Source organism: Microtus ochrogaster, assembly GCF_000317375.1.
Source record: "Microtus ochrogaster isolate Prairie Vole_2 chromosome 6 unlocalized genomic scaffold, MicOch1.0 chr6_random_2, whole genome shotgun sequence".
NCBI lineage: Eukaryota > Metazoa > Chordata > Mammalia > Rodentia > Cricetidae > Microtus > Microtus ochrogaster.
Genome location: NW_004949095.1, coordinates 12,498,324 through 12,523,913, shown reverse-complemented (window position 1 = coordinate 12,523,913; position 25,590 = coordinate 12,498,324). Strand labels below are relative to the sequence as shown.

Below are 25,590 nucleotides of genomic sequence, written 5' to 3'. Positions count from 1 at the left end.
GAGCCTGTCCTGGAACTAGCTCTGTAGACCAGGCTGGTCTTGAACTCACAGAGATCCGCCTGCCTCTGCCTCCTGAGTGCTGGGATTAAAGGTGTGCACCACCACCACCCTGCCCAAGGAAAGTTCTTAAACTGTACTGGGTACCATTACTGAATGCAAGAGTGTCACACTGAGCAAGTTAGACAAAGTGCCTGCTTTCAAGATCTAACAGTCTACTGGGTCGGCAACAGACTTAAGACATTCCAGATAGTCGTAAGAGTTCACACGGGTTACTAAGTGGGCTAAAATGTTGGGAATCAGGGAACAATGGAAAGGGTCTGCTTAGAAGAAGTTCCTGCCAAGAGCTGTCAGGAAACGGAGACTTTGGAGAGGAGTAAAGTGCATGACTTAGGGTAGGGTCAATGATGTCTCTTAGGTCACAAGGGACACAATAGAAGTAAACAACAAACAAACAACAACAACAAAACCCCAAATATATTGGTACCATCCGTGCTACTACTGGAGTAGAGAGAATGGAGCCCAAACAATGCTGGAACTGAGGAAGGATGCGGAGCTTCCAACGGGAGAGAAGGAAGCCCACTCAGGATGTGTCTCCACCCCAGCACGCACGTGGGATCCCAGCCCTCCTCCTTTGCCTTTGTTGGCTCTGGTGGCCACTGAGTCTAATGCATATATTTTCTCTGCTTTTATGTTTCCGTTCACATTCTTGCAATTTTGCTTCTCAAAGCAGCATCAAATCGGCCGAGAGCAGACTGTGTGTGTCACTTCTCTGCCTCCAGAGAGATTGGCAACAGGAAATCGGTAGATATTTGGGGTGATAGTAAGAGGGTGTGAAGATCGTGATTGGTTCTGACTGCAGTCAGAGTCGGTAATTTCAGAATTGCTCTCCAGCCGTGGATAAAAACAGTGTTTGCAGTAAGGAGAATGCCCTAACTCACGGAAAGGTCAAGTGCTATATAGTTAGTACCGCTTCCTGTTAATTCAGCTAGAGGACAGGGTAACTGACTGCTAGGTTTCTTCCTGGTCTAGACAGTTATTAAACATGAGTTATTTCTAAATGACATTCATATCACATTTTCTTTTGGTTTGTCGAGAGAGGGCTTCTCTGTGTTCCCTTGGAGCCTGTCCTGGAACTAGCTCTGGTAGAACAGGCTGGCCTTGAACTCAAAGAGATCTGCCTGCCTCTGTCTGTGCTGGGATTAAAGGTGTGCGCCACCAGCGCCTGGCTCATATCATTTTCAATCTGGAGATTTATCCCTATAAGATTCTTTTGGGCAATCGGGTTTTTGTCACTCACCTAGGGTTTCCCCAGGCATGCTAATTATAGCACAGCCTTCACATAATTTATAATCCAGGCAATAATTTTCTTTAAAAAGAAAAAAAAGGAACACATGGCTATCAAAAGAGCATAATTTAGTGATTATCTGAAACAAACAACCATGAATGCTTTCTGTATGGTTAGGTCCTTGACATATAAAAACAACCCCATGATGCCACAGAGAGACCTAGGTGGCACTGCAGGCTGATGTTACAGACTTGGCCAGTAACTCCTTCAATTAGAATCCAATTCTCCCATACTCATTTGCAGAATTACTAATAATAATTACTAAGACATAGTACGCTTTAAAGCAAAAGGCAATGATGTGTAACTACTTGGTGTAACTGGGCTCCTCTGAAAGCCCGGGAATTCTCTGTGTCAAAGCAATTCTCATGGAGTAATGCTCACCTCCACCCCACCACCAGTTCGGGTGTCATAGCTACAACATTTAGTGCAGCCTGTTGGAAGGTCAGGTCTTGGAGAAGTAATTAGGTTCAGATGATGTCATGAGGGTGGAGTCCTCAAGATAGAGTTTGATCCTTGTTACCCCAGGAAACCACTCCCCACTCTGTTATTTTTAAGGACCTGGGTAGGCCCACACTCAGGCTCTAGAGCTCCCCAGTTTCCAGGCCATGAGAGATGCATCTCTGTTCTGTAGCTCACACAGTCTATGGTGTTTGATGACGGCAGCCTGAACTGAGACAGCAGCCGAGTTTGCATATGAAACTATTGAAGCCCAGAGATGTTACAGAATAGTATCCAGTCACCACCCCTGCAAAAATAAAAATTCTGATCTGTGAGCACCATCCTTTCCCTTTTCTTGTTCTCTTAGGAGAATTTTCGTTTCCTTTACTACACTATTTTAAATGTCAGACTCCTTGTGTTGGGCACATTGGCATCCTCCTGTCGTCTGATTATTTTGGAACCCAAGACCAGAGTAACCACCCGGAAGGAAGTAATCTCTTCAGACTTCCTTGTTTACTGGCAGAGACTAAGATGCCTCTGCCCCTGTGTTTCATTGTGAGGGGAACCTAGCACTCTGTTCTTTATGGCCTCTCTGCTAGAAGCACCTTGTCTTTTCAACCTAAGTAAAAGCAGCAAAAGCATGTAAGGCAGTAGAAGTCGGTCTACTCTCAGAGCTCACACACCCGGGTTAGAGCTTTCTAACCCGAGGAGAAGAGCTCTCCCCTTCCATTCACCCGTCCTTCCGAGAGCTGAGTTCATCCGTTAGCTGCGGGCATCTTACTCATTGCAGTCTACTCCCAGGAGTGTTTCTTCTGAAGCCTGTTTCGCCAGATTTTAAAGTAACAGTTTAAAAATGTGACAAATAAAAGAATCATCTTAAAAATGACCTGGAGCATGTGGGATCCTCATGATATTGCCAGTTCCTACCGGTAATGTCCTGACGGATGTTAAGGCCTTTAGAAAGTGGAAACAGTCTTTGCAGAGGAAGGATGTCTGTCACCAGGCAGCAGCAGCAGCAGCACTTAGCTCACCCAGAGCTGCCTGTGGAGGGAGCAGTCACCTCAGGCGACCACACACCTGCAATATCCAGGGTTTGGAAACCTTCTAAAATCTGATTCAGAATTTACTCTTTCCTTAGAATTTTGCCTCCCATGGTGGTTTCTTTTTTTCCCGTTTTTTTAAAAATTCTTTTGGAATTTCCCAAAATGCTCAGACATAAAAAAAGAAAAAAAGTACTCACTGAATAAATATTGAGTAATGTGACTTTTAGTTTTTATACATGTGGCAACCAAATTAGCTAACACAAAGCAAATGAGCTGGGAATAATTGAATTTTCATAGCCTGGGTTTAGCCTTTGGCCTTCTTTTTCCTGTGTTTTGAAAATACTAATTTCTGGTAAGGTTGCTAATAAAAGTTATGAATTCCTTACCTATTCGAGTGCTGGCATCTGCTTGATATTTGAATATTTACTTTCCAAAGCGAAATTTAGAAAAAAGAAAAAAAAAACCTGGCTTAGTAATAAGCCAGGAATTAACTGAGAGCAGAAGAACCTCCCCAGTGGAGTGTCTGGGACAAGCTATGGACCTCCCTATGCTTGGCTGGGTCTGCCACCATGTCTTTGTTCCTGTTGAGTTTTAAAGTTTTTATGAATGAATCTTTTTAGCTTCCAGACTCATTTACACATTCACCCAACATGACCAAGATGTGGTCACCATATCTAAAGGGTCTTGAAACTTTCCCTGTAGCTATTCTGTGAAAGGATGGCTCACTACCAAGGGGGATCTGTAGGCAAAGGGATCAGCACAAAGGCCGGACTAGTCCATTTTCAAGGAGAAGTCACCTACAAGGGCAGCCTTATAACCACTTACAAATCTTTTCCCTTTGCCCCATTGGCTACCCAGGCTGCGTCCCCCCCACCCCCACGGCCTTGGGTAACCTTGACAAGTTAGTCTTCCTCTTTTTTGTTGTTTTGAAAACAGGCACAGGGGTGTGACTCTCACAGCCCAAGGTCACAGATAATGATGGCTAGGGTTGCTGGGAAACAGGGATCCTGATTTCTAATCAGGTCACCTTCCTGCTCTGTTTCACTGTATCCCCTCCATTGCAATTAGGTGAATCTGATGGAAGATTCAGAAACTGAGGGCAGTGGACGTATCTAAAGCCAGATCTTTATGTCTCTATCAAAGAGTAGGACTCGATCCAATAACTAGAGTGTATTATTGTTATTATTATTAGTAGTAGTGCTCTTATTTGGTGGTTCTGGAGATTAAATCTAGAACCTTATACATATTCTACACAGCCCCAGAAAATGTTAGAGGTCTGATACGGTACTCCATAGGAAGTTTTGTTTGTACTGCATTCCCTTAGGAGTTCTGATCCGAAGTCTTAAGAGACATGTCTTGAGAGTTAGAGCATGTACAAGTGATATGGACTGTGTTAACGTTTTCAGCACTGTGGAAATACTTTTGCCTCACAGAGCCAAAAGGATGTAGAGGAAGCTGAGAAATTTAAAGCAATATCAACCCTTGAAGGTACCTCCTAGTTCTCAGTGCTTTCCGTTTCCCAGGAAGCTTGGCTGTAATGAGAAAGCTACCGTTTGAGGTTGGACACAGAATCACAGGCTCCCCCTTTCAGTCAGCACCATTAAAAATAAATTTCTTAAAAGACTAAATGTGTGTGTGTGAGTGTGTACATGTTTGTGTGCATGTGTGTCTGTGATTGTGAGTGCTGGTGCCTGTGGACAAGTGGAGGCCAGAAAAGGGCATCATATTCTTTGGAGCTCAAGTTACGGGTGGTTATGATGTGGGGTGCTGGGAACTCTGGCCCTGTGCGAAAAGAGTACATGTTGTTAACCTCAGAGCCATCCCTCCAACCCCCTTTTCCTATATCTTTAGAATATTTTGTCTTTTTTTTCTTGAAAGAATCATCACATTTTGCGTGTCTTAATATTTTTTGTAAGACTTAGACTGATGCCTAACTAAAAACAAACTAAAGTCATGCCAACGTGATGGTACAGGAAAGAGTTCATGTGTCTAATTTCACCAGACAATACGCACCTGGCAGTTCCAATGACCGAATAGTTGCATTATTTGTACTATCAGAGACTTCGTCTCTCTGCCCAATGGACGAGATCCAATGGTGAAAAACCAGGCAAGGACCATGTTGTTGAGAATTGATGGGCATGCTGCTAACGCTGGCTTTGGTCGTTGGGATGATGAAGCTCCGTTGGCATTGCGAGTGTCTCCAGTGCAGTGGTACCTGAGCCACTTATCACGGCACATGTTAGAAGGATACTGTCCTGATTTTCAACAAAAGCTAAGTGTACCCAAAGACACGCAAATGAACACCACAGTTCACTGCTTTTCCTAGGCCTGGCAATCAAGGCCAAACAGTTTTTAGTGGCTTTTGCAATTATATTTCCTCTCAATTTTCTAAAGGTTACAGGGCCTGAACCACACAAATCCCATTAAAGTAAGTAGCTGTTGTGCAATATAAATTGCTTTGAAAACATTCTTCAATGCCCATAAAGCCATCAGCGGTCTGCACTTGAGATCCGCTTGCCTGCCATGGTTTCAGCCCAGAGACAGACGACAAGCTTTGATGTGGTGGCTGGTTGCTGCTACTGAAGTTGGCATTTTATCTTCTTGCATCAGATTTCTTCCCAAATTGATGTGACTCAGGCATAGGGAACACAGTTTTACAGCGAGTTTCTTCCTAAAATATATTTTACTGTACTTTTAAATTACATGGGGCTGACCATTGATCTGGGACCTCAGAGGTTTCTTCTACTGGACACAGCACAGCAGAAGGACAAAGACTGCATGGGGGGTGCAAGGTCTTAGTGAGCAGGGATTACTAAAGCTTCCTGTCCTGATGCTTGAGGGGACTGTTTTTTGCTTTCTTCCTCTCACCTCCAATGCAATGGCAGCCATCTCATGCAGAATGCAGAGTAAACTTTATACTACAGTCAGAGTGAGCACTATTATTATTATTACTATTATGCCGTGTATGGATGCACAATTTATCTTGCAGGGATTTCTGGCTCCTTTTCCTTATGAAGCAATTTTACTCTGTTCTTAACACTTTAATCCACTGAAAACCTCACTCTTTAGCATTTCTTTCTTGTATGCGTTCCTGATTATTTAAATCACTCATTCATCTCAAGGTTGCTTTTCACTTAAGAGATGAAAATGAAGGACTGAACCCTGCATTTACAAAGGAACAATACCCCAAGGTTTTCCCTGTGTCTAGATCTGAAGAAGACATACTACAAAAGGTTGATATTTCCTTTTATATTTAAAATTGTCCAGAAAAAAGACATCCATGACCTAATTAGTTTCTTTGCATTATTAAAGGGTATCATCACAATTCAGGTATCACCAAGTCCTTTAGATACCAGGGTGCCAATTCTCTCAGTCCTGCTTCTGCATGATGGTGTAGGACTAACTCACCAAACCTTTATTGCCAGCTCATCTGTGCTTCCTCTGGCTCTTCCACAGTAATGACTGAGTGCACAACAAGAAGAAAATATCTACCTGGAAAGAACTGGACCATAATTTCCACATAGTATTTGATAAAATATTAACATATACATGGGGATATTGAAAGGGATAGGTCAATATGGAATGCATTATTGGTCAAGTCCTAACACAGGAAGTAAAATGTGAGCTGTATTTCCTATGACACATCAATTTTCATGTGTCCCTTAAAATGAAAGAGAAATGTGCCCATGTGTTTCCTGGGAAGAGATGGAAGACAGAGGTGATAATAATAAAGATAAAATAACTGGAGATATTTAGGAAGACAACGGAAAGAGAAAGTATAGAATACCTGAACTAAACAGCTGCTCACGATGAACATGGCTTCGTTTTATAATGGGCATCTTGGCAGGAATGGGATACGACATATTGATTCTTGTCACAGACCCTCCTTATAATGTCTTTATCACAGCTAGCATGATAAACATTTCCCATGAATAACTTCCCTGGGCAGCAGTCTAGTTTCCTTGTGGATACTTTCTTGTTTTTTCTCTTTCATTGCACGTACATTGCCATTTGCACTGAAGAATGGAGTGGAATTCAGTGTCTTGGCCTCCGGCTTTGTCCAGAAATCTCAAATTTTCATTGTTATTTTGGGCAAATCTCATAGCTCTTCTAGGTCCTTACCTCATCTGCAAAATGAGAGGGATGGATTAGATCATTTCTGGGGTTTCATTTGGTGCTGGCGTTTATGATTCATGATTCCAAGTAAGACTACACTTGTCAATAATGCCTGTTAGTCATCTCATCAAGAAAGTAGCAATAGCTACATACTTGCAATGTAGTCAAACCCCAAACCTATAAAATCCACAAAGCCCTTGGATTTACAGAAGATTTCAATAAAAATGAATTCATGATTCACGTGGTAAGGTTCTAATCCCTTCAGGATGCCCAAGAAAGATGCCCATCCCATCATCCAGTTGGGTATTGGTGCCCCTGGACCTCTCAGTTTGCAGTTCCCCTTCCCTGCTGCTGTCCTAACAGAAAGACGACCCTCTGCTCTGATAAACACTCACTGTTTTTGTTCCTTGTGTTCAACCAGAGCCCGGAGTCTGATGAGTGTATTTATCACACGTTTTTTCAAGTGCCCTGAATTTGTAAACTTTACCGGTGTTTATTTATCCTCTCCTGCTGTTGAAGATATTGTGTGAGGGCCTGTTCTTCCACGGTAGGGGAACCCCTCGGGCTGTGAATAGTGAGCAAAGACAGATGAGCCCAAAAGCTGCTGCGCATGCTGCCTCTGCTGCCCAGTCATTGTCTCTTTCCATTTGACTGGGGCTTTGAAGGACATTTGCCAGAGCCGGCCTCCCGGGACCCTTGTTATTTGCATGTCTTTTCTCACCTTCAACATGATCTGAACCCATGTTTTCATTTGTTAAAACAACAAGAACATTCACTGGGAAACTCTTGCTGGAATTCCTTCAGATCATGGAGCTATTTATTCCCTGTCATAAACTGTAATCCTCCATTTCCCTTACTCCCACAGTAGGGGAGTTGGTGGTTTTATAGTGGACAGTCAGTAGAATGTCAATGAACGGTGGGAGATTTCAAAGAACTACCGAGTGATTATGTGACAGGTTGCGGCACTAGGAATAAGACGGAAAATACTCTTGATCTTGATCAGAGCTTGGCGGTACAAGGAGAAACAGGATTGCAAAACAGAACAAAGGATTTGGAGCTCGTGTTTATACAGGAGAAAGAATTTCCTTCAGTGAAGAAAAATCAGAGTATTTACTTAATCTGGAGTTTTCTTTATACAACAAAAAATATTAACTTGAGGTCTGATTGGTCTCAGATTTAGAAGAGAATAGAAGCTGAGGACTTTTTGCAGAGTCATGTTGAATGGAAACGTGAAATTTCATGACAAGGTACTTTCTCAAAGTCCCTGAAGACCTAGAGACACCGAAGAGCTAGGCATATGGAATGTGGACAAGAGATGGGAGTGGGGGTGGGACACAGTGAGAACAATACAAATGTTTTCAAATAGTTGAGCAGGGAAGAGATTGTACCTGCAAGAGAATGGCTACAAAACGTCCTGTCCTATGTGTTTGAATCACAGTCGTAATGCTATCATGGGCTACATTTACCAACTAGGTAAATAGTGCCAGCCATGTTAACTGCATGTTCTAGGCCTGGAAAGACCTTAGCAATTAGGACTCAAATAAGGCATCATCAAAATACGGCCAACTTGAGAGTCTCAGTAGAGTGTGACAGGAGCTCCATTAAGGAGCCAGAAGTATCAGAAACAGAGAGGATTAATGGAGCTCACAGAGCAGTCAGGAAAGAGTGGCCTGCAATCTCTTAGAGAAACTGAGCAAGACCTTCCACATTGTTTTCTATAGAAACACTTTTAAAGACAAGAGAAGTTTCATGTTTACCACGGAAAAAAATTCAGCCAATGTTTATTGTATCCAGGTCTTTAATTACCAAGGACAATATACAGTGTCTATTCCAAGTCCTGAAGGAGTGTGAGGGGGAAGGAGTCTCAGAGGGTGAAGTAGCCGTCTCAGCCATCAGGGACCTAGATGTCCACCCTGCAGGAGTCTTCAGTCTAACCTGCACTTTGAACCCAAACATGAATCTAGAAACAGGCTCTAATGTGTTAGTTTGTGGTAACAATAATATCACAGCTGAGCTGAATGTCAACAAGACATCTTGAGTCTCGCTCACAGCTCTGTTGAGAGTGCTATGCATTTGTTTAGTCACAGAAAATCAAGATTAGATGTGCTCGAAACAAAGACCTGAGACCTCCTTTTTTTTTGTTGAGGATGGAGCAAATGCACAACTTCTCCTTTTCCATCATCTTTAGGCTGAGCCTCTCTGGCTGAAAAGCTAGTGGACAATGTGGGCTGTAGAGGAATGTGTATGAGATGCGCCACAGAGGCTCTGGGAAGTTCAAGTGTCTGAGCAATGGGTTGATGGTGGTATTAGCACAGTTGGTCAACCACTCGGCTTCCACAGTCAATCATTCTTATTCTGGGGCTCAGGCCAAAGCCCAAGTTATTCTCTAATGGGAGCATGCTGCTCTCAGAATGATTAGCAAACCAAGATGGCTTTGGGATAATTCAGAGCAAACCCCAGACAGATCCCAGTAGGTAAAAATTCAGGGATGTAATTATCAAAAGATTCCCCCAGTCCTGAGGACCCTATTACTCAGGGCAGAATGTTTCAGGGAACGACACCCTATTCTTGTATTTTCTCAGGGTGAGCCCCAAGTTAATGGTTGCTTAGGTTCCTGGTATTGTACCTGACACTAAACTTGATCTAAGCTGACACCTTCCCGGGAAAGAGCATGGAGTTTTAATAAATAATGTTTTGAATCATTGCTTCCAAGAGAAATCATGTTAAAATGGAAATCGCTCTGGTTGTGTTTGGACAGTTTCTTTGCTATAAATGTGCACTTTTGACCTTAGGTCTATGCTTCAGAGAGGAGCCAGGAGGGGGCTGGTGTAACTGGCGATGAAACTGTATGAATGAGCATCATTTTGTGTAAGGAAATAAGGTATCATGTAGTCGACTTTTATTTCTCCATCTCTTGTGAAATAAGGAGACAAGAGTGAGATTTTTTCTTTAGCCCTCTTTTACATAACAGGCTTTGAAGAGCATGCGGGTAATATTCTTTGGGCAACCATCTGAGGTCGAATCTGACATATAGATGCAATAAAACACCAGAACTGAGGAAGACTCTTGGTCCTTGCCAGGATTTGGATAATAAAAATAGCATTTGGCTCTAGCACTTTGCTAGGAATGTGAGCAGAAGAAGCATCTCTCGTTAGAGATGATGGTAAATATAGGGTGTCTGGGACCTCTGGAGTGGTATCCATTCCTTATCACTAATCAATTCTGTTCCAGATGATCAACTTAACTCAGAGGAGAAGAAGAAGAGAAAGCAACGGAGAAACAGAACAACCTTCAACAGCAGCCAGCTTCAGGCCTTGGAGCGTGTCTTCGAGCGGACACATTACCCGGATGCTTTTGTACGAGAAGATCTTGCGCGTCGGGTGAACCTCACTGAGGCCAGAGTGCAGGTAACTCATGCTTTGAGTGGCAGCCACCAAGTGTTCCCTCCATAGTGACCCATCTCTGAAGACTGCCTATGAATACAAGTTGTAGGTTTGGGACTGGAGCTGGTACTGATAAGAGTTGTATATATGAAGTATGACAAGAGGCTTGATATCTTTATTATGTTTCTTTGGTTTGAATGATATGTTTTAATAATCAAATAGAAGGTCTTCAGGAAGTGTAGAATATACTGTATGGAGGGTTATCTCTTCCCCATTGTTGTGAACCTTATACTTCAGTGTTTTTTTACGCCATCCACTTAAGCACTTGCCTCTACATCCCCGGTTTTCAATTTGAGCTCTAGAGTGGCCATATCTGAGACATGAACTCTCTCTCACCTGAGCTTTCCCCTCCAGCATGGGAGAATGTGCAAACCTTCCAGCACCTTGTTCCAAGCACTCATGTTTATGGATGGTGATAAAGTGTGGAGATGGATATTGAGAAATTAGGTTAGAAGCACACTCAAAGTAGATAGCTTATTTTAGTCTTCAATGTCTCTAGGAAATAAAACAAATAATGGGAAGGTAGAGCATTGGTGAGCCCTTCAGTTGGAAGAGGGGTGTGGGAAGATTTTCCACATGGGGAGACAGGCACTCCACCTTAACATTCTCCCCATGACACAAGAAAGAATTGCAGCACAATGATGCAGGAAAGATATCTTTCTTCTGTGGTCCTGAGGGAACTGAAACAGAATGTTGCAGATTCACCCCTGTGTTGGCAGTCAGGACCCACGAGCATACCATAGTGGCATCAGAGTCCTGTTCTCTCCATCCCATCATCCTCACAGAACTACACCACCCTGGGCTGCTTTTCACACATGGCTGTGAATTCCCTCCACTTTCCTAATCCTATACGTCTCCTATTTCCCTAAACTCAGCCTGCAGTGAAATAAAAGAACTTAAATGAGCAACATACACGCATTCACATGCACACACACGCATTCACAAACACACATACACACACATTCACATACACACACGCACACACATGCATTCGCACACACACATTCACACACACACATGCATTTACATGCACACTCAAAACATGCTCTTCTCTTTGTTTTGGCTTTTTTCTTATATTTTTGTTTTGACCTTTGTTTTTGTTTTATTTATTTATTTGAGAGAAAGAGACAGAGGGACAGAGAAACAGAGAGCACAAGGTTGGGAAGGTGAGGAGGTAGGGAGGACCTGGGAGGAGCTGGGCAATGAGAAAGAATATCATCAAAATAAGTTGTATGTAAAAAATTAAATCAAGTATCAGCCCCTAGTATCTTAGGGCATCATTTTGTGATAGTGTTTCAAATTTGAAAAAGAACCATAGACAGTACAATGGTGAAAATTGTTTTAAAAATGCGGAAGGGTAACTTTTGCGTTGGGAGATTATCTTGTCCAGGTACAAGAGTTGAATACCGTGCATATCCAAACGTATATGCACACATATACACATACATCATGGTGGAGACAGGGGAATGTCATCCATGTACCTCCTGAATGTCTACCATCTAACTCTTCCCCTTCCCTTCCCACTGGACTGCAAACCGATGCCTTCCACTGCTATGAATGCTTCCTAGGCGAGTGGCACAGAGTTGTTCCTCTGTGACTTCACTATTTCTCCATAAAGTGGTAGGCTTTCCCAGGTCAAACCAGTCTCCTAACTCTGGGACTCTCTATTTGGGGCATTTGTCATAACATGGTAGGTACTGTATTGAGGTATCTGTGAGTCAACTGACGTCACTGGGCGATAGAGTCCTCTTGTATAGGGATAGGCTTTATTCAGCTTTGCAAAATTTATTTTCCTCCCTTTCCTCAAATGCTTTTGGAGCAACGGTGGACTTTTTGACCTGATTTGTTTTGTTGGTGATAAATAAGACCCTTGTCCTCTTCTTCAAGGTGCCACAGTCTGAACCAAACCTTCAAATGATGCCCTAATGATATAATCCCCACATTAAAGTATTCTGCAAGAATTGTTGATAGAGTAGAAGAAAGAATGATCTACTCTACCCAAGGAAAATGGAGGGACTATGCCCTTATTAGCTTTACACTGAGCCCCCGGTCATAACTATTTGTAACAAGGCAGTCGTTTCTAATCAACTATGAAATGAAGTAATAGACACATTAAATAGCAGCTCAAAGGTAAATCCTTAGTCTCAAATAGCTTGGATTTCTCTCCAGTTCTCTTAGACCTTAAAGTCTATGCCTTTCTCCACACTTCACGGAGGAAGCAAGGTTACAATCAGATCTTACATTTCATCCTGGATGGAGACAAAGAATGCTGCCAATAGAGGAAATGTCTTGTCTAGCTGTGTGTAAGTGGACAGTCACCCACTGCATTTGGGAGTCCTCTGGTAGCCCCGAGCCTAAGACCCACTAGAAATAACGTGGCTTTATGATAACCGAAGTGGTAATTCTTGAATAGTGTTTGTTAAGAAATTTTTATTCTGTTCTTCAGTCGGAAGGCAGTAGAAGGTTTCAAGCCAGGCACATTTATCTTTACATTTAGAGTGCTAACTCTGACAGCGATGTGTTACTCATATTAAAATGAAAGATCTGAGGACTGGGAAGGTATGGAGAAGATGGCTAATCTCACCTTCGCTGATTTCCACTCAGGTCCCACATGCTACACACTTCCATTGTGGGGGCAATAGTCACATGGTATTTTCGGTAAATGCCACCCCCTAGAGTGGTTTGTTCCAATACACTGTCATACTTTCTATAACTTGACTAAAATATTTGTTTTGCATTATTTCAGATACACTTCCACATCCTCCTTTAATAAATTTTGGGCTACTTGAAAGCAGTCCTCTTCATCTCTTTCTTCCCATTATTGGGTACAAGGACAGCTCACTGTCAGTGTCAGTGAGCACTCCCTACAGAGTCCTTGAATGAATATCAACGAAGGATTTTATTCTATTACAGTATAAGAGAATTTTGTGGTCATGGGTCAGACATCCTTAAGTAAAATGATCAGCCAGTTATTATTTGCGTGACCTTCAGAATTGAAATCTCACTGGACACGTTCCTTAACTTTAAAGTAGCAATGATAAAAACTGGAGAACTGTCATGCTAAGTAGAAGCAGTGTAGTAGGTCCAGTGTAAGTTACTAGTTCTGGCAGCAGTTTAATAAGCAATGCGTTTATTATTAGCTATCACAGAAGTTGTCAGGGCCTCCCGCATTCCTTGAGATGTACAAATAAATGTCCTCCAATTGAATCCTCAAGGCTAGTGGCTGTGTTTTGCTTCTGGGAATTTCCTTATAGAATGTAAATAGGTTTTTTTCTGTTTGGTTCAATATTTTAGAAGTGCTAGAACCTTATAGCCAGGAGTAAGTGTAGAAATCACCCTTGGAGGGAGAGGGAAACCCCAGAACATCTGTCCTCCATTAGTCTTGGTCTCCCATAAAGGTCACCAATCTACTGAGCACTCTCTAGTGGTTCTTTTTCTTCTCTTGCAGCCTCTCTCTCTGATGGGTTTTCCTTCACTTCTTATATGAATGCGTTCCTTCTTAATCCTTACCAGAAGGTGTGGGGAGATAAATGGTTTTCTTTAAATTATAAAAACAGTGGAGGCAGATGAAAAATTCTATTTTGAAGAATTTTAAAAATGTCCTTAGAAAAAGCCATTGTATCTATTGCCAGCATCTACTGAAATCCTCATTTTATTGATTATAATTAGAGCAGAGTTTAGAGCCTATATTTTGTGGTCTTGTCTATTTTTCATAGATCCCATCTCTGGATTCTTAATTACCAGAGGTATTTCATGGTCCTATAGTGAGAGGCATTAAAATGGGGCTTTATCCATGTTAAGCTCTAGCCCTGAAGTGCGCCACAGACAGAGGTTTAACTCTGAATACACAACCCACGTGGAGGATTACACTGCAGTATTTCTGTTCTTTTAGGAAAGGTTCCAGACCCATCCTGTGTCTTTCTTGGGATGGCATTACATAGCAAAAATCAGCCAAAATTGCACTCATATAACCTATTTGTCTTTGTTCTTCCTCTCCCTCCTTATATCTTTCTCCCCTCCCAACCATCTTCCAGGTGTGGTTTCAGAACCGAAGGGCCAAGTTTCGCCGGAACGAGAGAGCCATGCTGGCCAATAAAAATGCTTCTCTCCTCAAGTCCTACTCAGGAGATGTGACCGCGGTGGAGCAGCCCATCGTACCTCGTCCTGCTCCTAGACCCACCGATTATCTCTCCTGGGGGACAGCCTCTCCGTACAGGTGAATGACTGGCCCACTCCCCCTTGCTCCAATTCCACATGCTTCTCAGTCATCCACCACTCTCAAGGCTGCTTTGGCAGCCAGCTGACATTCCTTACTGGGTTAACCTCTTCAGAGACATTCAACTTGCTGGCATCCCTACATTTTTTAAAGGAGATTGCTAGTTGCCCCAGGAGCAGGGTTTGGGGCAGAAGAGAGAGGGGCGGCCATCAGCAAAATCCTCTTGGACTCAGGAATTCTTGCCAAGGTTGCAAAACTGGGAAAGAATATTAAAGAACAGATCCTTTGTAAACTGTATCCAGTGCCCCTCTTGGAACCATTCTGGAAAAAAATGAATCCATTTAAGACACATTCACGGTATTATGGTCACGCAGGGAATCAATATCTAATGTTCCAAGTGTAGGACTAAAGGCACTCCACAATAAAACTGATTTTGAGTTAAAAGGAAAGGAAGGATGGAGGGACAGAGGGAGCGACAGAAGGAGGGAGGGAGAAGAGGGAGGAGAGGGACCCTAGTTCTTCGTTAGTGGGTAAGGCTTTCTTACGATCCACAAATACCTTCCTATTCTATTTGTTATTCTTTTGTATTCCACTGTTTATCTGGCTTTCTCCCCCCCACCCCCATGATATGGCTCTCTCTCTCTCTCTCTCTCTCTCTCTCTCTCTCTCTCTCTCTCTCTCTCTTTCTCTCTCAGAAAAAAACAACACACTAAACTTTCATATTAAAAAAAATTACTTGTTTGAAGCAGAAAATAAGAGAGGGCTGTTTCAATCTCTGTTTGGAGACTTCTACCCTCCATCCAGCGTGCTATTCAGAAAGCACAGGCTGACGCAGTCACTCCTAGGGTTCCTATCCTTAGCATAGGATCAGGCTTGTGGGAGACACCACCAGGTCAAGGCTATCTGTTTTGTCTGGCTGATGTCTATGGAACTATGCACGTTTGTTTTTCTATTAAATGACACTTGTTTATCTTTTCATTCTTAAAGCTAATTCGTGACCTAAGGAGGGGTTTGAAACTGGTTACAGGAGATGGGGCCCAGCCAAAAATGGGAAATGCACATTGGGCAAGCACGAGTACTTTCCCACAGTTGGTAGATGTCCTTAAACCCCAAAGCCTCACCTAAATGGTCTTTCCAGTTCAAATAATTTCTTCAGAAAAATGCCATAAAAGTATTTGGGAGTTTTGGGACATTTATTAGCCCGAAGTAGCTCTGATCTCAATGATAAATATCCCATGTCCAGAAGAATAAGAGGGACTTTTCCTGTCCTGGCTCTTCCCCGCCCCCACCCTGACTGACTTTGAAAGGTCAGCCATGTCTATGCTTCTTACTTAAAATTTAGATGCTTCTCCCATGGAACTTACTAAAAACACATTTTTAAGATTGCTTAAATATTCTTTAATATTTTAAATAAATGGAAGGCCTATTTTCTCTGCTACTACCGATAGTCTACAGATTCAGCAAGCGGCTTGGAATCTGGGTTAAGTTAGGGGTCTGCTGCATAGAGATCTCTGGTTTGAATTTGGTTGCAACCAGGAAGCATTGTTCCTCTTTCTGCCTATGTCTTCCTCGGGATTTTTACCCCCAGCTATCAACAATCCACATGGCTGCCATGTGGTCCCTTCCCATGGAGCTGAACGCAGCACACTACACAGATGAAATCTGTCCTGAACTAGCATCACGTTAGACCAAAGAGAGACAAGACCCAGTGTCTGTACCCAACACAAAGCTAGTAACATGGCAATTTGCATGTGCCTTTTGGGAAATGTTCTATTTTAGTTGAGAAGTTATAGAAATTCTAGCTACATTTCCAAAATCAACCCATAATTTCAACATCTTGACATAATCAGTTAGTTCATTTTATGACTAGAGTTCAATATTTTATATAGAGATAATCTTAGTGTACATATTTTTTGTATCGTTCTCTTTTTGACTTAAGACTGTATAACCTAGTTCCTCTTACTCATTTCATGGTATTGCATTTATTTCTCTACATACAGTGTTTGTAAAAAAACAACTAAGCGAAGTGATGCAGAAGCTGATTGTTCATATTTTGTGTGAAGAATAAATTAATATCCATTATAAGTAGAAAAGCAAAGGTTTAAGGCAACAGTTTATTGAATGATATGTTTCTTTGACTTAATGTTGACTGAAGTGTTTATAATTTGGTTAATTTCTGGAAGTAGCAAAGGCTATTCTGTTACATAGGGATTTTTGACTATGTTTAGAATCAAATATATTATGATTTTACATCTTGAACCTTGCTAGGAAACATAATTGTTCTTAAGGAAATATAAATGGAAAGCAAAGGAAATGATAGTTGTTGTTGCTATTGGTACCTTTATGTCAAGCTAGTTGCCTTACATGTGATCCTCATTAAAAGGCGTTTTCTCTTGGTTAACCTTTAACGCACTCCTGTGTGATAGCTCTGTCCTTGCCTTGATACAAAACAAGAGGAAACTGAACACCTCGCTAGTTTTAAGTAAGAAGAGTTAGAACAGTACTTATCGGCCCTGTTTCTGTCCAGCACATAGAGATGTCTGGACAGTCTATTCTATTCAAATTTCACATGCATTGTATTAGAAGTGCTACAAAGTGTAAGACTGGAAAACCATCTCAGTGGTCCTTCTTGGTTCATGACTCTTTCTTGATCAGCAAAGCATGTCTGCAGCTGGGGTCTCTATCTGGGGTGTGGGCATTCCAGTGGGGTGGCCTATGTGGTTAGATCATGAAACACAGGGACAGTGAGTAGAGAGAATGGTTTTCCGACTCCCACAGCTCATCTCTGGAAGAAGAACAGGAAACCAAACCATAGAAACAGCTTTTTGCCTACAGTCAGAATCATAGGCTGGAAAATAACCAAACCCCTTCCCCCTGTTTTTGCTGATATCGCTGCTGTTGAGTGTAAAGATCATATAACATATCATATGGACTAGGAAGGTTTTTGAATATTAATAATTACATCAGGACAAAGGGCACGAACTAGGACTGTCCCTGGCAAACAAAGACATGAAGTCCACTCTAATTATAGCTCAGTATGACCTCACTCATTCTCTTGAGTACACTAGGTGATGATGTCAGACAGGCAACCGAGGTACCAGAAGGAGCAAAGGATTTCCTAACATGGAGACTACTTTCCTGGTAGCAGTTGTCATTTATTTACCTGTAGCTCACTGAAGCAAGCTTGTCTTTGGGACATAAACCCACTTCTTAGCAAATAATTATTTTCTTTAAGCAAATTATAAGAATGCACACAAGCACAAAACTCGTCAAGACTCACTAACCTTACAGTTCTCCCGGGTATGCCTTTTGGGTAGTAAAAATCAACCAAATCCTATGCAATTCTTTGAGACGAAGTAGCCAAGAAACCCTTCCCCAGACACCTTTGTTCCCCTGAGAGGTAGCTTGAGAAGGGCTTGGCTCTGTAGTACTGGTCTGCAGTACCATTTACAGAGGGAGGGTTGGACGTGAACCTAGTGGCAAGGGAGAGCAAGGCCGATGACTCTTGTACAGTGCCCCTCTCCTCAGTTGTCATGGTGCTGCTGACTTCTGCTCAACGCATTTGGCTCATTTCTCCCCTTTCACACTTTCAAAAATAGATCCTCGTCCCTCCCAAGATGTTGTTTACACGAGGGGCTTCATAACGGATTCTAACGGAAGACACTGAAAAGGTAACTTGTCAGATGGGCATGAGGGTGGCTTATTGGGGTAGGAATTAAGGGGAAATTAGGTGTTTTTTTTTTAAGAAACTGGGGGTTGATGTCTTAGAAATATGAACAGTAGAGCTTCCCCAAGTGGAAAATTAGGAGACAGAACTATAAGAAAGCATGCCTCTAAGGGAGCATGACAGTTTAGAGCTATGGTTATGTTCTGGGATCAGTGCCTGTGAAGACCCTAATCCAGCAGGTCTAGAGTGGGGCGAGATGCTACATCTCTCCGTTGTTCCGCTCTAAAGTAATTCCCATGATGGTCATATCTGACGGACTTTAACGAGGGAGGCTTTAGTTACCCAGAGTATGAGCCAGGGGTCAGACTACATCGTCCTGCTTCTGGCCAATGCTGTAGCTGATTTATTATGTAACTTCATATTGAAAACTTGAACTAGACAGGATTTTCCAATTGTATGTCTCACAAGGGAGTTGAGAATCTAGGAATACACAATATGGCATATTCAATATTGAAAGGGGGAAGAGCAGAAGTTCTGGAGGCGGTAGGAAGGTGTTGCTAGAAAGAGGAGTTGAGCATTGCAGAGGGATCACAGAATGTACAATGGAAACTAAAGCCTTACCGATGAAATGTGGTCCCTAGTGTCCAATTGGAGAAACTGAGAATGTATTTTAAAACTCAAACTCTAAATTTCAAGCAGAAGCAGGAAATGGTGATTTCAGTTACATAGGGGCAACTCCGGAGGATGCAGGGGATCTTACTTTAGAAGCGAATTTCCCTAGGGAAACTGAAAGTTACTTGTCTTATACGAAAAACTTACACTGTTCTTGCCTTCGCAAAAGAACAGGTCAAAGAGAGAGCCTCCAACGTCTGTATTTCAGGGTTCAGGAAACTACGAACTGGAGCTTGTGACTGTCTAGAGTGGGAGGAAACCTGGATGCTAAGGACCATTCACATGGTTCTTCGACTGTCATAATCCTTGTTAGGGTGATGTTTTGAGCAGTTTGTCATCCCTTATTCAAAAAGGCTGGCCAGTGAGAGCATTAAAGATCCAGCCAAGCGTTAAAGTTTCTCCTCACTTGTTTTGTGATTTATAGGACTGGGTGATTAGATGTCAAATCCTTCAGAGTATTTGCTAGATGTCCTTGGTAGTGGCCCTTATTTCCACTCAGTGTTCCTTAAAATCCACCTTTCAGAGCGAGTAGAAATGGTCCAGAGGAAACAATTATCTAACCTTGTTAGTGGGGTTAGCATGCTCCTGGGTCGCATCTGTTTGGAATCTCCAAATAAGGAAGTGGAAAGCCTCATGCATCCCAAAATGTGTCAGCTCTGTGAAGCCCCACTGCAGACTCGATGAGTCAGCAGATGGAAGACAAGCATTTCTTTCTCATCCCTAAGGTCTCCATGGGCTTTATTTGGCAGTGCAGTTTCTTGGTAACTGATACAAGAAGCTCTGTTAAAACTTCATCAGAAATGGTACATTAGCCAACCTTTTCAAATTCGGTCCAGAACTCTAAACTCCTATGTGCTCCCTGCTTACAGGAATGAGGGATTTTTACCCAGCGGGAGACTAAGCACTTGGATGTCTGTCAGTTGATGGAGCTCTTGGTAGTTGTCCTGATACACCTTCCTGAGTTCGTGTCCTTTGTTTTGTTTGTTTTCTGTTTTTGCTTTTACTTTTTGTTAATTCCAGGAAGTTTCGTTCTGTGTAGGAACAGGTGGTAATTTTACACGGACTGGAAGTCCCATTCATTGGTTGAAATCAATTAACTACCCTAGTGCCTTTCTGGTGGGAAGATATTTAAGCTCTCTCTCGCTCTCTCTCTCTCTCTGTCTCTCTCTCTCTCTCTCTCTCTCTCAGCTTGGCAGCCATTCAGGGCTCTCCTGCATCTGCAGTCACTTAAGCAAGCAAGCCTTCCACCTTCCAATGCTGTTTAAAGCATGACTTAGCATCCCTTGGGACACTAGTAGTTAATTCTCTCTTTTCTGAATGATAACGAGCCTTGTTTTTCATGAGTTAAGTCAAAACGCTACCTATTGCTTGCCGATACTGCACATTTAGCTTGAGCTGTAAAAATAGACCCATGTCCAGCACCAGAGTGAAATATATAAAGTATGACTGAAATTCCGATTTGTGGAATTATATATCATAGGCACTTGTTAAGAGGTAGTGGAGATGGTGTCTGTTCTTTATAGTCAACATATTCAGCTCACAAATGCTGTAATACTAAGTTTGTTCAGTCTTTGAAAATTAGTGACTTTCTTAAGCATTTATCAAGTGAAACTGCTATCACCAAACTTCCAAGGGAATGCAAATGTCATTCGCTAATATCAAATGCTTTCTCAACTTCTGGCCCTGTAGCCTGAGGTACTTCATAGAATATAGCCACGGAATCACTGCTAGAATGTCACTCTCACCGTTGCAGGACTACAGAATGTAAAAGGATTCTGTTTCTGCTGTGTCAGTGCAGGCTGCCACTTGAATGCCATGATGGGAATAGTCACTCTCTTGTGCAAGATACTATCCTAATTCTTTCTCATTTGGTTTGTGTGAAAAAGTGGATCAATTCGTATCACTGACTGTCAACCTACCTAAGAGAGAAACTCTGAACTTCTCAGAGATGTGTTACCATAGAGAGTACCCAGGCTAGAACATCAGATGTGATATAGATAGTAGACTATAAAATAATTGCAGCCAAATGTTGTGATATAGCAGGATTGATACCAACACTATAGTAAACAGTGCAGAAAAATAGTAACAACAACTTCAGAAAATTAACACATGCTCCCCAAAGTTCTAATCCCTTCTTCCAGTGAGGAAATGGAATACTTTCAGTTACCAAAGAAAAGGACAAGTAGGATCTTGTTGCCCGGAGTCTCAAAGGATGGGTAACAGGTCTTGTAGAAACTTGGGTCAAGTATCTAAAAGCAAAATCATTCCATAACAATCTATAATTTACACTGGTCATTTTTCTCTCATGAAGTTTTAGCCTTGTATATTCAGAAGTCATTCAATTTTCTTCCCAGTATTTAAAAGAGAACCTGTATTTAACAGACATCCTGTAATGCCTGCCTCTGCCCCATATGTTTAAAACATTAATAACTGTAGACTGTCTTTAGGACTTGATATTTTTGCAGAAACATGGTTGAGAAAGGCTAATTGTATTATGAATAATTCATAATTTAGGAACATCCCCTAAATCCAGTTATCACTTTTCTTAATTATTATTTTTGATTTATTTTATTTTTTGTTTGGTTTGGTTTTTGTTGAGACAGGGTTTCTCCGTGTAGCCCTGACTGTCCTGAATCTCATTTTGTGACCAGGCTGGCCTCAAACTCAGTTATCTACCTGCCTCTGCCTTCCTAGTGCTGGGATTAGATGTGTGCGCTACCGCATCTAGCAGCAACTAAGTCTTTGAATGTTTGGTATATCCTGGAAATTTTTAAACTATAAATTTTGGGTTTGCATTGATTTCTGGTAGGATATTAGATAGCAGAATGTAATTCATCTAGAAACTGAATGATATCTACTTGACTTTTGTCCTGTCTCAGAGGATTGTTCTTGTCCTTTATGCCTTCATAATTTAAGCCTGCTTTACCTGAGGACTCTCCTGCCTCTTGAATGAACAATGATAAAACAGTCTCTTGTATTAAGTTTCTATTAATGTATTTTTAATATGAAAAGATCTCTTTATAGATCTAGGACTATGCAATGATGATGCCCTCGTATGCCACACTCTTCTGACTCTTTGCTTCCATTAAGAAAACAGATTTTACAGAAAGGACGAGTTCTCAAGAATAAATGGATTCTTTTTAGAGATCACTCCAGTAGCATAATAGATGTCAGGGTCACAGAGCACAGGTCTGTTTAATCATTCTATATCTAGCTATGGCTTTTTTCCCCCGGAAAACAGTTTATTGGGCACCAAATATGTGCTGGATGTGGCATCAGGCTCAGCTTGAAGACACAGTGATGACGAAAGCAGATTGGGTGGTCTATGCAGCTTGTAGATGACAAGGCTAGATACTAAATAAATAATTAACTAAGCACGAAATAAGCGAGTAAAACAAAAATGCAGGGTGCTACAGGAGAGCCCAGCCTTGTCTGGGTAGGGAGGCTTAGGACCATCTACTCAGAAATTGTCAGTAAGAGGGAAAGCTAGAAAAATGGAATGTAAGAATGTAGAATTCTTTTTGTAATCCTGAGTCTTCTCCACTTTGCTGTGATGCAGACTTTATTCTCACTTATACCCATGAAATAATCTTTTTAAAAGATTCGTTTTATAGAATGAGTAAGTGATCTAAAACTCAGTATATTTCTTTAACTCATTTTTTTTCTTGGTGAAATAGACTACTATGAGTCTCAATCCCGACTCTGTGCTGTCCCAGATAAATACCAACGATTGAGTCCCTCTAGCTTTAGTTTTCCTTCTTTCTGATCTTGTCATCTCATCCCAGAACCGCAAAGTCCTGCGTGGCTGGCAAAATTTCCCTGGAATGCAGGTGGCAGAAAAGCACATGTCATTCCATTTGGGAATCCTATCTCAGCTCTCTGTTGAAAGGGATTTCACTCATATTAGAAACAGCTAGCAGCGTTCTACTTAATCCAGAAAGCCTCACGTTAACTATTTCACACAGAGAAAGAGATCATTTACATCCACATCAAAACACTCTTTTATTATTTTAAAAGAGATCTGCAGATGCAATGAGTAGAAACCCACCAATGATGAGTTTGCCTAGGTCTTAATTATAGTCTATGACAATCAAATCCAGTGTCATGTTTCTCTCAACAACATAGACAGTGAGAAATAGTGACGTCTGAGATCGAGAATGGTAAAATTATAACTTGGGAAGTTTATTTTGAAATTTTAAGCATTTCCAAAGTGACTCACCCCAAAGGTGGTGTTTGCTAGTCAAATATTTTTACAAAGTTATAAAAATCAAGACCCATTGATAGTAAAGTCTTGATTCGACCATGTTTGTTAGTATTGTCCAGTGAATCATGAATCACAAGAGGAGTAGTGTGGTTGGGTTATTTACCCAATTCTACAAGCACATTATTTCTTATGGTGTTTATCCCAAATGTATTGAAATGGAGGTCTGTTCCCTAGAGTGAAGAAACAGAATTCTTTCATCTAGTGTCACACGCTTGCTGTTTCCCTCCACTCTTCCCACAGGCTGTTTGGGATAGGTAGGAAAGCTTCCATTCTAAGTAGAGGCTAAAACTGCTGCTATTTGACTTGAGCACAATCTCCTCTTCCCTCAGAAATAGATCATTACTCACTGTGTCCAAAGCAGCAAATACCTCTCCCTACTCTGTCTCATTCTCCTCTGCTTCCCCAATGCCCTGTAAAAGATGGCCACCCTTCTCCAAGGACCTTAGGCTAATTGAAAGCTGGGCCTATAAAATATCCCAGAGGTCCTCTGTCTGCCCTAATGCCTGCCCCTGTCCTGAGAGTTTATCCACCCAGGGCATCGTCTTACAGCCCTGTAAGAAACTAATTATGAAACTAATGCCTGTTGTTCTCCCTGCTCTCTCCTTTGTCCCTACAGCGCCATGGCTACTTATTCTGCCACATGTGCCAACAATAGCCCTGCACAGGGTATCAACATGGCCAACAGCATTGCCAACCTGAGACTGAAGGCCAAGGAATATAGTTTACAGAGGAACCAGGTGCCAACAGTCAACTGAGGAAAAAATATTAAACAGGCCTAAGAAGAAATCAAAAACCATAAGAAACCTATCCTGTTCTGTCATTTCTTCATCTGCTGGAAAAAATAAAAGCAAACAAACAAACAAAGCCAGGACTAAAATATTGGGACCATGGCAGAGAAAAGCAGGAGAGGAACAAAATGAAAATTAGTTAACAGTGGTTCCTTCTTCCTCTCGGATACCATCACCATTTGCTTCTGTGTGTGTTTATTTTGTTTTCCTCCTATCCGTGCTTTGCTAATTATACTCCAGGCTTCTTCAGTTAGGCTTCTTCAGCCCACCCATTCCTATAATTGTATGAAAATAAAATATTCTGCAGCAGCCAAAGATAGACACATATCTATGTATATGTGTGTGAAGGATTATTCTCAGTAGCCTGTTTGACCTCAGTGCCTTACTCTGCTCCCTTCTGCGTCTCTCTAGGAGACTTTGAAAACCCAAAGTATTTCTAAAGAATCAGTATTGTTGTCTCAATGTCTCTTGGTCATGGTAAGGTTTTTCTATCAGTTCAGGAAAAAGAAATGTACACATGTTCTTGTGTCTGACCTGTCTGATGGATGTGGTTAGCCATGTTTGGTGAACGCTAAGCTCTAAGATCTAGAGCTAATCTGTTGATTCAAGCTCGAAGTCCTAGGTTACAGCGTCACCATCAACACCGTCCTTCCTCTGAACAAACAATAAACCATCCTAAGTTAAAGATATTTGTTGTTTTTGAACAATTGCTGTCACTCGCTCTTTTTTAGCTTTAGAGATGGAATGAATTTTTTGTAGGAAATTTTGGAGAATTTTTTTTTAAGGAAAACAAATACTGAATTGTGAAAGGCATAGCCTTTATCTCTTTGGTGCCTTAGGGGTGGTCAGATGCACATATATTCTGTGTATATTTATATATATGTTATATATATAAAATATTGCAAGCTTGAGTTTGCAGTTTCTCAAACACTACAAAAGCCAACTTTACACCATCACCGCCGTCCTTATCCACACAGTAATGATCCATTAATGAGGTCTCTTGCTCTTTTCTATACTCGACCAAAATTCTCACTGAGGTCAGATAGCAGTTTGCTAGGAAAGTGTCTGAGAACAGCTGTCTCGCTCCCCTCAGGGCTTTAGTGGGATTCAGAACTATATGATGATATAAGAAATGATTTTGAGTTTAGAGCCTAAGCTCAGGTAGAAATTCTATATCATCTGACATATCATGGAAAATATACCCAGAAAGGAGGAGGGATAGTTAGCTATCTGCTCTTTCTCCTCGCCACAGAAACATGGAAGACAAGTAGCATGTTTTAGTGAAGTGCTTAAAGCTTTCTCTAAATTCCCTCCCCCCAAATTAAGGACAATTATACTTTTACGTTTTAGTATTTTTGAAATGAGGTTTAGTATGTAGGGTGAAAGGCAGGCAGGGCAGGTATTTCTTTGTTTCTCTTTGTTCCTGGTTATGCTTTGTCAACTTTCCTGGTGGACTTGACCAAACCATGTTACCATGCTGTGTCTAGTTTACCCGTTTATAAAATGGGTTTACCAGTTCTTACGTACCTCACGGGTATGTGGCAAGACTATGTTTGTTTGTTCGCCCTCCCTCCCTCCCTCCCTCCCTCCCTCCCTCC

The 25,590-nt window shown here is 41.6% G+C and overlaps 1 protein-coding gene across 1 annotated transcript in view; it reads left to right on the top strand.

The window, feature by feature from the left end:
* Prrx1 (paired related homeobox 1) overlaps window positions 1–25,578 on the top strand; it is a 63,194-nt gene extending 37,616 nt beyond the window's left edge. The window contains exons 2-4 of the mRNA XM_005363980.3: window positions 10,174–10,349; window positions 14,420–14,601; window positions 23,821–25,578. Of these exons, the coding sequence (XP_005364037.1) occupies window positions 10,174–10,349; window positions 14,420–14,601; window positions 23,821–23,959 (497 nt within the window). The 3' untranslated portion in view covers window positions 23,960–25,578. The remainder of the gene's footprint in view (window positions 1–10,173; window positions 10,350–14,419; window positions 14,602–23,820) is intronic.
* Window positions 25,579–25,590: the final 12 nt, after the last annotated feature.